At 45.6% G+C, this 17,138-nt stretch overlaps 1 protein-coding gene across 3 annotated transcripts in view; it reads right to left on the reverse strand.

Moving 5' to 3' along the window:
- Positions 1-17,138, reverse strand: part of atp11a (ATPase phospholipid transporting 11A) — a 163,166-nt gene that overhangs the window by 83,877 nt on the left and 62,151 nt on the right. For all 3 annotated transcript variants that reach the window (XM_055637450.1, XM_055637453.1, XM_055637451.1), the window contains exons 14-17: positions 12,854-13,017; positions 4,428-4,499; positions 927-1,000; positions 601-704 (exon numbers count right to left, since the gene is read on the reverse strand). In XM_055637450.1, the coding sequence (XP_055493425.1) occupies positions 601-704; positions 927-1,000; positions 4,428-4,499; positions 12,854-13,017 (414 nt within the window). The remainder of the gene's footprint in view (positions 1-600; positions 705-926; positions 1,001-4,427; positions 4,500-12,853; positions 13,018-17,138) is intronic.

Consider the following 17,138-nt stretch of genomic DNA (forward strand, 5'->3'; position numbering starts at 1 on the left):
CTCCGTACAGACAGCACCGGTAATCGGGATCGAACCCGAGTCTCCGGCGCTGCATTCGCTGTAAGGCAGCAACTCTACCGCTGCGCCACCGTGACCGTATGCACACAGATGTAACTAACAAAATAGAGCTAGGGAGCTCTAAAAAACGTTGCAAAACTTTGTCCAAAGTGGAAATTTGTAATGAACTATACTACAAAAATCTCAATATCGTGTTAGAGTGAGTAGGATGCATTTGATAACAAAATTGTACATTTGTATTGAATCTTTCAATCAAAGATCGTAGGCCTGGAAGGAATCTGAAGATGGAATGACTGTTCTCCAGGTATATTCTTTGGTCACCCACAATGGCAGCAGGCATAATTTGCCCCTCCACCCCTTTCCCTGCAATTTCAATGGATTCTGAAGACAGGTTTGATTAAAGAATGTTTGTAGGCCAGATAGCACCAATAATCTACAAACCCCTGGAAAACAAATTCTTTCCTTCAATGTTCATGATTTAATCTTATGCAATAAGCTGGAAGGTTAAGCTGTACAAAGCATGCCCATACGAGAAGTCACATGACAAAGCCCAATGGTACGGGCACTGCTGTCTTCACGTACCACTGCGTTGTGCTGCACTCGTTGTTGTACAAGGTCCAACTTCCCTTCCTTCACTCGGGGAAAAATCGACGAGTCAGCCCCTTTACAGAACATTATTATTTCACCTAGTTACAGGCAATAAGGCAAACATTACTTAAGTATCTGCAGACAGTTTGTACGATTTAACAATCCATCAACAATAGATATTTCATGGCCTCTGGACAGTCCTCAACGCACCAGGAACCCAGCTTGTAAAACACTGATCATGTTCCACAGATTAACACAAACCTTATAATCTAGGCTTTCTGATCCAATCAGGCACATCTACATTCCATCCTTCCACTCACCCGATTCTGATCGAACGATGACGCTCATCCGACGCCTCACGGAGTCAAATTTCAATATCTCCAGTAATTCATACCTTAGGAGGAAGAGAAATTTAACCATTTTAGGATAATGAGATTCCGGAGCTCTACAGTCATAGAGTCATACGGCATAAAAATAAGCCCTTCGGCCCAACTTGTCCATGCTAACCATTATGGCCCATTTATGCTAGTCCCACCTACCGCCCATATCAAGGCGATCCTAAGGCGTATGAAGATAACTAAATATCCCAGGCCTGATCAGATATATCTGAGGACACGGCACAAAACTAGATTATATTTATCTTTCCAGTTCAGTGTACATCCCATGCATGAACTCTGGGTGAAGCAGCTTTTGCTTAAGACCAGAGGGCCCATGGGTAGACTTTGTTGAGAGTCAAAGCCTCATACTGAAGGAAACAGTCCCTTCGGCCCCTCTGATCCAGGATGTTTATCTAAGCTCATCCTGCATTTGGCATATACCCCTGCAACCATTTTCTATCCATGTACTCGAGCAAATCTCTTTTTAATATTGTTATTGTACCTGCTTCAACCACTTTCTCTGACAGCTGATTCCAAATGTCCATCCCCATCAGTCTGAAGAAGGATCCCAACTCAAATCGTCACGTCAACATTTTCTACAGTGATGCTGCCTGACCTGTTGAATTACTCCAGCACTTTGTATTATCTTTGGTTTAAAAAAAATCAAACACGTGCTACGTAGAATGTACGTAGCGGCTACGTCGGAGCTCATGGATGCCTCGTAGCGGCTCGTAATGCTAACGGCGGGTACTCGGGAAACGCAGTAACTCGTGAAGTTTTTTCAGCACTGTGAAAAATGTCCACGAGAGCCCCGAGTACCTATGAACGGCTATTACCGTAATGTTCCGAGTTCGAATCAGGGGAAACCCGGAAGAACTCTTGAATTACCTCATACAGTGGGACAGCCCCTTTAGACTCCTCCACACTGGGAAAAATACTGCGACCATCCACTTTATCTACACGACTCATTAGTTTATAAACCTTTTTAAGATCACCCCTCAGTCTTATGCTCCATGCTCCAGGGAAGAAAATTCCAGTTGACAGAGCCGCTCCTTATAATACTCCATGTGTGGACTCACCAACAACTTGTGCAGTTGCAGAAGACCTCCTAATTACTGCACTCAATGCAGCTGTTCTTCACCGCCCAGTCTAGCTGGGTCCCCACTTTCGTGGAACAATGTACCTGTACTTCTTGGTCTCTCTTTTCCACAAGATTCTCCAGTGTTCTGCCATTTACTAACTGTCCAAGACAGCCCTGATTTATTTGCCCAAAATGTAACACCTCACACTTGAAATTCCTAAGGCGGTTGAACTCGGGGTGCGGACAGGTATGTATAACTGGGACGTTGTAGCCGTTACGGAAACATGCCTGAGAGAGGGACATGACTGACAGCTTAATGTTCCAGGGCACAGAAGAGATAGAGGTGGGGGGGAAAGTGGAGTGGGTGGTGCTTTATTTATTGTGGAGAAAGTTAAGGCAGTAGTCCAAAATGACGTTACTGACAGTTCATCCAGTGAAGTTATGTGGGTGGAGCTGAGAAATAAGAAGGAGATGATCACCTTGTTGGGAGTATATTGTATGCCCCCAAATAATCAATGAGAATTAAATGAACAAATATGGCAGGACATTGCAGGCGCCTGTAAAATTAATAGGGTTGTCATTAGGAATTTTGGAGAATTTAACTTTCCCAATGTGGACAGGGCTGTCACACTGCAGGGGGTTTAGATGGAATGGAATTTGTCAAATATGCGCAGGAATGTTCAAGCAATATGTGGAGGGCCCTACAAGGGAGAGTGCAAAGCTAGATGTACGCGGACGCGCTGCTGAGAACAAAGGAGGACCCGGTGTGGGAGAACTGCCGCCATGGAGTGGGGGGGGGGGTTGGAGGAAGAACAAAGGAGGACACAGCAATCCTTGGATATGCAAAACAAAGAATATCACGATCAGTTGTCACGTGTGATAATAAAGTATCCATTCATTGATTCAAGATCAAGAAAGGTTTCAGCACATTGGCCTTCATCAGTCAGGATATTGAGTATAGAGGTTAATGGCCTGTCCCACTTTCACGACCTAATTCACGACCTTTTTTAATCGTGGACATTTTTCATCAGGCTAGAAAAACGCCCCGACCTACTTGATGCCACGAGTACCTACGACTAGCATCACGGCCTGCTGCAACCTACCTACGACCTCGTGACGACCATGCTGCGAGTACGAGTCAAGGGCAAACTCGGCAGGGGTCGTGAAAGTGGGACAGGCCCTTTAGGTTGTTATGTTAGTTGTACAAAACACTGGTGGGGCACATTTGGAGTATTGGGTTCAATTTTGAACACCCTGCTGAAGAAAAGATGTTAAGCTGGAAAGAATGCAGAGATGATTCACAAGAATGTTTCCAGGACTTGGGGAACCTGGTTGAGGTTGGGCAGCCTAGAACCCTTGGAGCACAGGAGGCTGAGGGGTGATCTCATAGAGGGTATAAGATCATGATGGGAATAGACAGGGTAGATGCACACAGTCTTTTACCCAGAGTTGGGGAAATCATGAACCAGAGGAAATAGGTTTAAGGTGAGAGGGCAAAGATTCAATGGGAGCCTGAGGGGCATTTTGTTTCCCTACACAGAGGGGGCTGGGAACATGGAACAAGCTGCCAGGAGAGGTAGTTGAGGCAAGCTCTGTAACAACATTTAAAAATACATTTGGACAGAGGGATATAGGTCAAAAGCCAGCAGGTGGGACTAGTGTAGATGGGCCATCATCGTCGCTAAGGACAAGTTGGGCTGAAGGATCTATTTCCATGCTGCATAAATATACCAATCTTTTATATTTTCTGGCCGGACCTTGATGGAAATAATTTGAAAAAGTTATGGAAAATGGCCGAGTGCTGTCTCTCATTACCCAGCGCCATCTCTCATCGTGGGAAGGGGGGAAGAAACTAATACGCTATTGTCTTCCATCACAGTGCACTGTGGTAGATGTTTATGGTAATTTTTATTGAGTTGTGTGTCTTGTTGCTTTTTTGGTATGACTGTATAGCAAATCAAATTCTTTGTATGTTTTCATATACTTGGCTAATAAATGAATTACAATTATAATTACAAAACCAGTGCTGTCTCTCATCGAGAACAAGAGCGCATTGGGTTACGGTGAATGGGGAAAGATTTAACAGGAATCCAAGGGCTAACTTTTTCGCACAAAGGGTAGTGGGTGTATGGAACAAGCTGCCAGAGGAGGTAGGTGAGGCAGGGACCATTGCAATGTTTAAGAAATAATTAGAAAGGCACAAGGATAGGACGGGTTTAGTGGGCCAAATGCAGGCAGGTGGGACTAGTGTAGATGGGACATGCTGATCAGTGTAGGCGTTGGGCAGAATGGCCTGTTTCCACACTGTATGACTAATTTGTTTTCTAAATCTTTTATTCCGTTTCAAGTTATGAATCTCATACCTTTCAACTTCAGCCTCTGCATTCTCAAGCTCCATATAATTGTCCCTCAGCTGCAGGAAACTGTACCCATACCTACAAATTAAAAATAAAAATCAGTATTAAAGGTACTCAACGCAAAGAAATGTGACCGTCATTGATAGAATCACAACGGTGTACAAAACATTGGTTCTGCTTCGGGACGAGGAAAGTGCGAGTTGAAAATCAAGTTCAATTAATCCATGAATGTATTATTACCACGAAGATGAAGGATTGTTATAAAAATGCAGACAGTTAATTCTGCCAAGGACCTGCCATCCTTACCTCTTGCTCTTCCTTACCACCCTTGTGCGATTCAAGTCAGAATCTTGTGCACAAAAATGGCCATTCAGCTGATCATATCCACCATCTACACAAATCCAATTGTCCACATAAAGGGGCTGGAGGGAAGGAGGGGGGGGGGGGGGGGGGGGGGGAACATGCTGAAACATTTTCAGTGACCTAGCTGAGGCCGCGAGTATGCGTGAACTTCCCTCAAGCATGATGGAGAGTTCCAGTGACCTCCTAGGACCACGTGTCGACCATGCTGAGAGTTTGAGTCGAGGGCAAACTCTTCTAAACTCCCAGATGAGGTCGCCACAGTGGGACAGCCCACTGTATTCTGTGCCTTGCCTATTTAAGTGCATATCTAAATATCTGTATATTAATTGTATCTGTTCACCACTTCATCTGGCAATATACTACTGCTCCGTGTATAAAAACGCCCCTTAAAACCACTTTAAAACTCCCACCTCTCATCTTAAAACTATCATGGTTTTTTTTTTTATAGCCATGCTGTGGAAAATGGTTTGGCTGCATACTCTATCTAGGCCTCTCATATTGTTATATACATCGATCAAGTCACCCCTCAAATTCCTTTGTTTGTGGTAAGCTCAGCCTATCCATTCTCTTCCCCATAACTAAAGTCTTCCGATTCAAGCAACATCATGCTGAATCTCCTCTGCACTCTCCACAGTACAGCTAGTGCGGCAATCAGAACTGCTCACAATGCCACGTGGCCTCACCTTTGTTTTACCAACTCTATTATTCTATGTCCTGACCTATTCAGGGAACTAAAGATTTGAATAGCAGGATAAGAGTTCATCAACAAAGTAATATCCTGCTATTCGCTGATAATGTTCTACATATATTCGACTTCTCCAGATGCTTCCTGAATCATGCAGATCAGCATTCAATATTTTTCGGAGTCACGTGAGTTACTACGTGAAGTGCCCGCCAGCCCGCATGCACGCCATTATCGTCTAACGCATGGCGCAACGACTGGCTGGCAGGCTCGTCGCTCCTCCAGCGGTAAGTTTCAAACCCTGCAGGTGAGTTTTCAAACTTATTTCCAGGTTCTGTTTTTTGCTTGCAGGAATCTCTTTTACAGAGTTTCCTGCTGGATATAATATATGGGTCAAAGTCCGGACGGCCGCGGGGAAACCGGTTATGGACCGCGGGGAATCCCGGTCACGGACTGCGGGGGAAAACCGGCTACGGACCACGGGAAACCAGCTACGGAGACCGCGGAGGTGTGGGTAGCCAGTGGCCGTCGGGTTCGCTACCCGAGTCACTGACAGTGCGGTCAGTGACTTCCGAGTGCCTCTTGAAACCGCTGTGGTTCCCCAAAAAGGGGGGTGAGGCCAAGAGTAAGACAGATAGGCCTGTCGACTCGGACATTTAACCCAGATGGAGCATGGATAGCGCCCTTGGGTGTTTATCCTACAAATGTGATGCTCCATCCTGATATGGTCCGAGGAACAGGGCCATATCAGCGCAGGTCTCCTCAGGGGCCTGCGACAGCACCCGTTTCAGGACTGCTTACAAATCTCCCTCTCAGTGGAGGGGAGTGCGAGGGGTCAGTGTGTAACTGACTCCAAACTCGGAAGTATATCCGTGGAACATACTGGAGTACATGCGTGAAGTTCAAGAAATGTCTGTCATGAGTTGGCTTCCAGCCATTAGCAGAAATCCCGGAGGGGCCCAAAGGTTCCCCTCACGTTACAAGCTTTGCAAGCATCAGCTACCTCACGTCACATCATTACAGGAACAGGTGACGGCTGTAAGATACCATGCACCTGTAAATTGTTCCTGAAAGTCCGTCAGTGAACAACGCTATCTGGGGTGACATTGGAGGGGGCATGAAAATCCAGGAGATGAAACTCCAACAATTTTTTTTAATGACTGGCCTGGTGTTAATGTGCAATGCACACTTCGAAATGAACTGCTTTCAGAAGAACGCCATCAGACCTGCCTTAAATTCCAAACTTACAGGCTCATGTAAGGCCAGCAATGTCCAGCCGCCGAATCTTCTCTTCGGGGAAGACCTATCCAACAGGTAAGACCTGGATGAGGAAGCAAAAGCTGTCGGACTAATCAAGGTACAAACGACGAGCAAAGCTTCATCGTTTCGGCGACAACACACCCCACGCCTCCATCGGCAGTAAGCGGTTCACTGAAGCTGGTGGCAGCTTCAAAGCTTCAAAGCCTACACAGTCATGGTTCCCGCTGATGTTTGGAATGCTAATAGAACCTTATATGGTTATTTCTAGACACTAAAATTGCTGGATTAGCCCGTGACTCGGGAAACGTTCCTCTGCATGATAAAATCAATTCATTGACTTGCAGACTCTGAGAAGACCGTTCCTGCGGCTCGGGCTGTCAAACTGAACCATGGACGTGCTCACTGCAGATTGCAGGGATAGCACCAAAAAAGCAATACATTTCCTCATCAGGAGATGGGAAGTATTTTGTTTAAATGCTAATATTACATATAATACGGCATGGATGACTGACGTCTTGAAGTTCATTTTCGAATGGGTTTTTGACAAAATTTAAGTTGTAGTGCCATTAACTGTGCCAAACGTGCCTTCTCATCATATTTGCTGCGGGGAGCGGGACCCACTCTGTCGGACCTCACCCTCCATGATATCCAGATTTATGAAGGGTATCTTCAACTCAAAACCTCCCAGGCCCAGGTACGCAGAGATATGGGATGTTAACATTGTGCTAACGCCGCTTCGCCGGTAGGCTCCAGCTACATCCCTGTCCTTGGTCAAACTCACTTACAAAATGGTTATGCTCATGGCGCTGGTTTCAGCGCAACGGGTCCAGTCATTGCATAAGCTGCGACTGGACTGGATGGTTACATCTGCAGGCAAAATAACATTTTATGTTTATGACTTACTCAAGCAGAGTAGACCAGGAGTATCAGGTCTCAAACAAGATTTGTTGGCATATCCCATGAATCTTCGGTTGTGTGTGGTCACACATCAGTATGTTAGGTCACTAAGAGGTCTGAACTAGCAATGTTTGTTAGTTACATAAGACATAAGAAGGTATCAGTACATACCATCTCCAGGTGGTTAAAATGGGTTCTGGCTTGTGCAGGAGTGAATACTGACATTTTCAAACCTCACTCCACCAGGGCTGCAACAACATCAGTAGCATGGTTATGGACGTTCCACTGGACTACATCCTAGTGGCTGCAGGATGGTCAAATGAATGATCTTTCCAAACATTTTATAACAAACCGATTGCCAGACCGGGGGTATTTGACAACTCTATTTGCCAATTCTATTTTAGGTTCTGTTTTGCAGTTTCCTTCCAGACGTCAGGGGTTACTATTATTATTATTTGTTTATTAAAAAGCATCAACATGTCTATATCTATGTAATGTCTGAATGCATTAATAATGTTCACTCATCCTTGGTCAACTGATGCAGTGTGTGACGCATGGACTCGTGTTCATGGCATGAAATCACAGAGCTTTGAAAATTTCACGTAGTCACTCACGTGACTCCGAAGTAAAATAGTAAGATTAAACAAGAACTTACCAGTTTGATCTTTATTTAATAAGGAGTTACGAAGAGGGATTACGTGCCCTCCACTCCCAACCCTCTCTCATAAAGGTCAGCTGGTAGTTCTAGTTTCTCGAATTATCCTATATTCAGTTCAACAACTGTTATCTGTGATTTCACACCGCTGCATTAAAGATTGAGGCACATGCGGGCTGACGGGCTATTCACGTAATCCCTCATCGTAACTCCTCACAAAATAAAGATCAAACTTCAAACTGGTAAGTTCTCATTTAATCTTACTGTTTTGTTTGCCAATGTTCCACCCAACGTTCCCATATGATCCATATCCCGCTGCAGCCTTAGACAACCTTACTCATTATTCACAACTCCACCAATTTTCAAGAAATCCACTAACTTACTAATCCTATCCCCTACATTCACAACCAAATCACTGATATATACCCATAGACTTTAGAGGTACAGCACAAACATAAGCCCTTTGGTTGGGCGAGTCCGCGCCGACCAGCAATTGTGTACCAGCACACCAGGGACAATTTACTATTTTTTTTACCGAAGCCAATTATCTGACAACCCTGTGCATGGTTGGAGAGTGGGGAGGCAACCTGAGAACATGGAGAAAATCCACGAGGTCACAAGGAAAAGATACAAACTGTACCTTTGTGTGGACAGGCTAGATGCAGGAAGATTGTTCCCGGTGTTGGGGAAGTCCAGAGCAAGGGGTCACAGTTTAAGGATAAGGGGGAAATCTTTTAGGACCGAGATGAGAAAAAAAATGTTCAGAGAGTGGTGAATCTGTGGAATTCTCTGCCACAGAGGTTGGTTGAGGCCAGTTCATTGGCTATATTTAAGAGAGAGTTAGATGTGGCCCTTGTGGCTAAAGGGATCAGGGGGTATGGAGAGAAGGCAGGTACAGGATACTGAGTTGGATGATCAGCCATGATCATATTGAATGGTGGTGCAGGCTCGAAGGGGCGAATGGCCTACTCCTGCACCTATTTACATACAGCACAATCGAACCTAGGTCTCTGGCGCAGTAAGGTAACAGCTCTACCACTGTGCCGCTCTGCCACCCTAACAGCAAAGGTTACCAGCACCAATCCCTACTGCAGACCAGTACTCAGACTTCCAAACAGAAAAACATCCATCTACCACCTGCTTCCTATCACTAAGCCAGTTTTGGGTTGAATTAGCCAATTTACATTGGTGTCCATGTACATACAATATGTCTTCATCATCACCCTATCTATTTCAAAGGTTTCAAAGGTCTTTTATTGTCACATGTACCAATGAAGGTACAGTTAATTGCGAATGACCATTCAGCCATCCTAAAAAAGTAACAAGACACAAAACTACATAAAATTCAACATAAACATCCACTACAACGGATTCCCCACATTCCTCACTGTGATGGAAGGCACAAATGTCCAATCTTCTTCTTTATTCTCCCATTAGTCAGGGGAGTCAAACCATCCATTGGAGCGATCGAAGCTACCGGTCAGGGCGATTGAAGCTTCCCATCGGGGCGGTCGAAGCTCCTGCGGCTTGGAGTTCCCAAAGTCGGTCTCTGACCAGAGACCACATGCTCCGTGATGTTATGGCCGCAGGCATCCACAGTTGGATCCGAGGTCGATCCCTGGCAAAGGGACCGCGAGCTCCGCAATGGTAAGTCCGTAGGCGACCGGTGTGGAGCTCTCAAAATCGGTCTCCAGCAAAGACCGCTAACTCCTCGATGTTAGGCCGCAGTGCGGACGGAGATACGATACGGAAACAAATCGCTTCTCCGTCGAGGATAGAGATTAGACAAAGTTTCCCCCAACTCCCCTGCCCCCCACCGCCACATAAAACAAGCCAAATAACTCTAAAAACATACATTTAAGACATACTATTAAAACACCAAGGAGGAAGGACAGACAGGCTGTTGGCGAGGCTGGTTGCCACTTTCAGGCAACTATGGACTTGGAACCAAGATTTCTCGGTTCACCAGCGCTTCTTAGTATCCTGCAAGGCCCAGCCTACCATGAACTAAAGTGTCTTACTAAAGTCCATAGAGACAATATCTATTAAATCTATTCATATTTCTCATTTGTTACCACCTCAAAAACCAATAACATTAATGAGACAGGATTTTCCCCACACAAAACCATGCTGATTAACCTAATCAGTCTCTGTGTGTCCAAATGTATTGTTGTTCTTTAAAATTACTGTTCCGTAAAATTTTCTGCAATAATTTCTCTACTAGAGAAGTAATGCGCAATGGATTTAGTTACCTTGGTTATCCCCGCTGCCCTTCTAAAATAAAGGAACCACGTCAGCTCTCCTATGCGCTCCTTATATCTCATCTGCAGCTAATTACTATGTTTAAACATCATTTGGACAGTTTTTGAGGGATATGGGTCAAATGCAAACAAATGGGGCCAGCTGAGGAAAGCACCTTGGTTGGGCCGAGGAGTTTGTTTCTGCGTTGTACCCGATGATCTAAATAAACATAAAGTTATCAGCGGACCAGGATGATGGGCTAGTGTATAGAATTTAAGCTATTAACAATTAAAACATTTTGGTTTCCTTCAGTAAACATATGTAGCAGATCAATGTGGGAGACATGGTTAAGGGTGGCTCGAGTGTTTCATTAGTGAACATGCAATGGATACAACTTTGTATTGGGCAGCAGAAAATGTGGCAGAAGGAGCATCTCACAATCATCATGTCTCTAAATATTGGATCATTTTATCCACCTGGAGGTTGGTAAAGTGCAAACAGCTCTGTAATTTTTAAGAAAAAACTGCAGATACTGGAATAATCGAAGGTAGACAAAAATGCTGGTGAAACTCAGCAGGTGAGGCAGCATCTAAGGAGCGAAGGAATAGGCAACATTTCGGGTCGAGACCCTTCTTCAGACTGATGTGGGGGTGGGGGCGGAAAGAAGAATGGAAGAGGCGGAGACAGTTGGCTGTGGGAGAGCTAGGAAGGAGGGAGAAAGCAAGGACTACCTGAAATTGGAGGTCAATGTTCATACCACTGGGGTGTAAACTACCCAAGTGAAATATGAGGTTCTGCCCCTCCAAATTGTGGTGGGACTCACTTTGGCCATGGAGGGGGCCCAGGACAGAAAGGTCAGATTCAGAATGGGAGGGGGAGTTGAAGTGCTGAGCCACCGGGAGATCAGTTTGGTTATTGCGAACCGAGCGGAGGTGTTTGGCGAAGCGATCGCCAAGCCTGCGCTTGGTCTCACCGATGTAGAGCAGTTGACATCTAGAACAGCGGATGCAATAGATGAGGTTGGGGGAGGTGCAGGTGAACCTCTGCCACACCTGGAAAGACTGCTTGGGTCCTTGGATGGAATCGAGGGGGGAGATAAAGCTACAAGTGTAGCATTTCCTGTGGTTGCAAGGGAAAGTACCAGGGGAGGGGGTGGTTTGGGTGGGAAGGGACAAATTGACCAGGGAGTTACGGAAGAAGCGATCTCTGCGGAAAGCTGAATGGGGAGGAGATGGGAAGATGTGGCCAGTGGTGGGATCCCGTTGGAGGTGGCGAAAATGTTGGAGGATTATCTGTTGTATGTGACGGCTGGTAGGGTGGAAGGTGAGGACAAGGGGGACTCTGCCCTTGTTACGATTAGGGGGATAGGGAGTGAGAGCGGAGCTACAGGACATAGAAGAGACCCTGGCGAGAGCCTCATCTATGGTAGAAGAGGGGGACCCCCGTTCCCTAAAGAATGATGACATCTCTGATACCCTGGTGTGGAACACCTCATCCTGGGTGCATATGCGGCGTAGACGGAGGAATTGCAAGTAGGGGGATAGAGTCCTTACAGGTAGCAGAGTGGAAAGAAGTTTTTTTAGTTGAATTTGATTTGGAAAGTAAAAACTGAATTTTTCCCTCAAAAACTATTGTTTTATTTCTCATTGCAAAGCAATTTAATTTTTTTGACACATAGGAGGATTGAATGTTGGATCTGTTGGTTAATATCTCTGTAGCAGCCAGTCACCAAGTAAGCTTGTGGACAAAGGGAATGCAAGATGGGGTAGTTCTTGGCGAGCAACAACCTGTGAATAATGCACGTTGAAAGTAGTGGACCATTAGTTCAGAAGTGCTATATCCAGCAAAAGTTGAAGGTTCCATCATCAGTCCTTGCAACAGACTCAATAGAGTAAATAATGTGCAATAGTTTCAATATTTTCCTTGCAAAGAACACAGATATGCAACAAAAAAAAAAGCCTCAAGCAGTTACAGACATTGTGTAGAAACAAGGAACTGCAGATGCTGGTTTGCACAAAAGGACACAGTGCTGGAGTAGCTCAGTGTGTCAGGTTGCACCTCAGGAGAACACGGATAGGTGATGTTTCAGGTCGAGACCCTTCTCCAAGAGGAGGTCAGAAGAAGATGTCCCGACCCGAAACATCATCTTCCATGTTCTCCAAAGATGCTGCCTGACCTAAGTTACTCCAACACCTTGTGTCCTTTTGAGTTACAGGCATGTACTATTGAATAGAAATTAGTATCAGTAAGCAAAAAATAATATTTCTCATCTTTCACACAAATGCCCACCACCCTCCTGCCCACACTGTTCATAATTAGATCACTTTTCAGTACCTCTTTACACCTTCTACCAGAGCAATCTCATCTGGCGAGGAGGAAATATAAACTGAAGATCTTCGATTTTCCTGATCCTGCTTTGGACAATCTGTCTGGTCTTCCCTCTTCACCTGGACTGTGTGGCAAAGACACAATGCACGGAAAAACAAGTCCTCTCTTCCCTGGAAGTAAAATAACCCAAATCAATAATAGCTAAGTAAACAGTGGTTGGTCAGACACCTATTTGTTCTGTACACTACTTTGTCTTGGCATTTATATATCCCATGACAGCGCCTCTTCCCTCGTGCATCGCTCAGATCTCCATCATCTGCGCACAGGTCAAGAGTCAAGAGTGGTTTATTGTCATATGTCCCAGATAGAACAGTGAAATTCTTACTTACAGCAGCACAACAGAAAATATGAACATAGTACACTATAGTAGGCCCCTCTCGGTCATGACTGACCATGGGTGATGCATCCTAGTTTGCGGGTGATGTGTGTTCGGATGCAAGCCTGGGCGATGTGATATGGAGGACAGGCTGTTGCCCATGCAGTACGTCCCCCCTCTCCATGTCGCTGATCGATCCAAGGGAACAGCAGGGCCATTACAGTTTGGCACCAGCACCGTCATAAGAGCTGCCAGAGCGAGGTTGTAGACAACGACAAACTGCCTTCGGGGCTCCGACTCCGGATTTTCTTGAGGTTTACTCCTGGAGCCTTTTCCATGACTGGATATGGCCACAAGGCAGCGGAGGATTTAAATCAGAGTTTTCCCTCTCCTAGATGGACTGCCTTCCCAGGCTGACGAGCCCCATATGCCCGAGACGCATGGGGGCGGGAGCGTCTACCTGCAGGTCTATAACATCTGCCCACTGCCCAGAGTACACTGTAAACTATATAATACACGAGAGAGAGCATGGGCCAGGGGAAAGCAATCCTCAGCACCAGACAGCACTGGCATCCTGGATGGAGGTCTGGGTTGAGCTGAGCCAACAGCTCTTATTGGATTGGCCCACCTGCACCTCATCATCCTCCTCCTTGAAAACCATAGCAATTCCTGGCGAAGGGAGAGTGGGAGGAAGCTGTGTTTTTCTTTTGCAGGCTTGATGAAAGACGGAGCTGCCTAGGAGCTCCGAAGGTTGAGGCAGCCAGCAAATCCTGCGAGGCCAAAACTGAGAGGCCGGGAAAAGGCCAAGACCGCCTGTGTCTCCTCACCTGCCTACAAACAACAAGGGACTGCGTCCGCACATGGATCGTGAAGATGAGCAGCCGGGACAAGCCAGAGTCTGCCGGCATCCCCTCATGAGGCAAAGAATGAGCCACCGACTCAAACCCAAGATCACCAGCATCACCTCCATGGCAAAGGTTGAGCTGCTAGGACAAGCCAAAGACTGCCAGCATCTGCTCTTGAGGCAAAAGTGAAGTGCAGGGACAAGCCTGAGATTACTGCACCTCTTTCGAGGCATGAACTGAGCTGCCAGGACAAGCCCAAAACAGCCAGCACCCCTTTTCTGACCTATTGAGAGAAACCAGAGACAACCGGCATCCCCTCATCGAGGCCAAGACAGAACTGCTGGGACAAACCTGAGACTGACTGAGGTGCCGGGACAAGACCAAGATTGTCAGTTCTTCCTCTGCAAGGCAACTAATGAGCCACTGGGCAAGGCCAAGACAGCCAGCTCTCCCTTAAGGTCAGGATTGAGCAGCAGGACAAGTCTTAGATCGCATAAGGCTCCTATGAGGGCAAGACCGAGACCGCCAGGACCTTCTCTACATGGTCAAGACCAAGCTGCCAGACAAACCCTAGACAGACAGTGACTCCTTAGATGTCAAGACTGAGCTGACAGGAAAGCCACAGAATGCCAGCACCCCGATTTGAGGCAAGAATGAGCTGTCGGGACAAGCCCGAGATTGCCGGTGCCTACTGATTTCCACACAGACGACAAGGGATTGCGCTCCCCTCATCGGAGCCAGACCTTCTCGTCACTTTTGTCCTTCACTATAAATAAACCAGATCAAGCGAGTTCACCCTAACGCGAGTCTCGGTGCAGTCATTGTCAATCCGCCGTTATCCCTGATGCTACAATCCTTATAATGTATCTAAGTAGCATCAAACAAAATTGTTATTTTCTAAACGGTACACCACAAATTGGAAGAATTCAGCATCAAGTTAATGGTATCAACTGGCCTGTGAAACGTAAGAGAAGGAAATTTAATTGACTGTTTCTTCCAAAGTCTCATCAAGATAAGTTATAGAAAATACCAGCTGCCCACACAGGCATCCCTGCCTCTGGACATTGAAACATTCAGTGAACTAAAATCAAACATTTGATCAAAGTTGATCATAGTTCAGAACCAGCATGTTCCAGTATGGAGGGATAATTATGGCAAAGTAAGGGAACTTTAGATGACCAAAGAGGATGTAAATTTGGTCAAAAGTAAAAACACAAAAGAGGAAGCATGTGCAATCATACAGGGCCTTTGAGGAAAGGAGGAAAGAACTGAAGTGGGCGATAAGAGGGGCCACAAAATGGCTTTGACAAGTCGGGTTCAAAAAATCCCAAATCTTTTATTACCTACATTTACAAGCAAGGGGATAATCAAAGAGAAGGTAGAATCGCTCAAGGATAAGGGAGGGAATTTGTGCTTGGAATCTGGGGATTTAGTCAAGGTACTAAGAGATAACTTTGTTTCTGTTTAAGGAAAAGGACTGAGGACAGTGAGCAATATGCAAGAGTAATTTAAGATTAAGAAAGTGTATAGAAGTTGGGAGGTCATGTTGCAGTTGTATAAGACGTTGGTGAGAACCAGATTTAGAACATTGTGATCAGTTCTGGGCACCAGGTTATAGGAAAGATATTGTCAAGCTTGAAAGGGTTCAGAAAAGATTGACAAGGACATTGCCAGGACTAGAGCGTGTGAGTTATAGGGAGAGGTTGAGTTGGCTAGGTCTCTATTCCATGGAGAGCAGGAGGATGAGGTGGGATCTTACAGAGGTGTATAAAATCATGAAAGGAATAGATCAGGGAGATGCACAGAGTCTTATGCCAGAGAAGGGTAATCGAGGACCAGAGGACATTTTTCAAAGCGAAGGGGAAAAAATTTAATAGGAATCCGAGGGGCAATTTTTTCCACACAAAGGGTGGTGGGTGTATGGAACAAGCTGCCAGAGGAGGTAGTTGAGGCTGGAACTATCCCATCGTTTAAGAAACAGTTAAACAGGCACATGGGATAGGACAGGTTTGGAGGGATATGATCGAAGCGCAGGCAAGTGGGAGTAATGTAGCTGGGACATTGTTGGTGTGGGCGAGTGGGGCTGAAGGGCCTGTTTTCACACTGTATCACTCTATGACTTGAAAGTGGTGTTGGGGCTCTTAAAGCATGAAGATGGACAAATAGCAGAATCAGGGGATATGGGGAGAAGGCAGGAACGGGGTACTCATTGGAATGATCAGCCATGATCACATTGAATGGCGGTGCTGGCTCGAAGGGCAGAAGGGCCTACTCCAGCACCTATTGTCTATTGACTATTGTCTAAATCCCTCGGACTTGATGGAACCTATCCCAGGTTATTGAGAGAGGCAAAAGAGTAGGTAGCTGAAGACTTGATATATCTTTGCATCTTCTCGAGCCACAAGCTCTGGAGAGCAGCTAATGTTGTTCCTTTATTTCAGAAGGGAAGCAGAGAATCCAGGGAATTGTAGGCCAGTGACACTCCTGTTAGTGGTGGCGAAGCTATTGGAAGGGATTCTTTGGGATAGGATATACTCCCATTTGAAAGAGAATGGATTAATTAGAGACAGTCAGCATAGCTTTGTACATGGCAGGTTATCTCTTACGAACCTGATCGAGTTTTTTGAAGAGGAGGAGCGTCAGTGATCGACAAGGGTAAAGCGGTGAATGTTGTCCACATGGATTTTAGGACAGCATTTGATAAAGACTCACATGGTAGGCTGATTCAGAAGATTCAGATGCAAGGATTAACAGTGACTCGGTCAAATGGATTAGGAAATGGCTTACTGATAAAAGAGAGCGTTACAGCGCAAGGACAATATTGAGGCTAGAGATCTGTGACCAGTGGCGATCCACAGGGATCTGTGCCGGGACCTCTGCTGTCTGTAATATACATATAAATTATTTGACATAAACATAGATCTACAGAAATGGGTGGTAAAATGGCAGATAGGATGTAATCTGAGCAAGTGCAAGGTGTTACAATTTGGGAGGGTGCAAGTAAGGGAAAAATATACAATTAATAGCATGACCCTAAACAGCATTGATGTGCAGAAGAATCTTGAAGTCC

The sequence above is a fragment of the Leucoraja erinacea genome, chromosome 6 (assembly GCF_028641065.1).
Source record: "Leucoraja erinacea ecotype New England chromosome 6, Leri_hhj_1, whole genome shotgun sequence".
NCBI classification, from domain to species: domain Eukaryota; kingdom Metazoa; phylum Chordata; class Chondrichthyes; order Rajiformes; family Rajidae; genus Leucoraja; species Leucoraja erinaceus.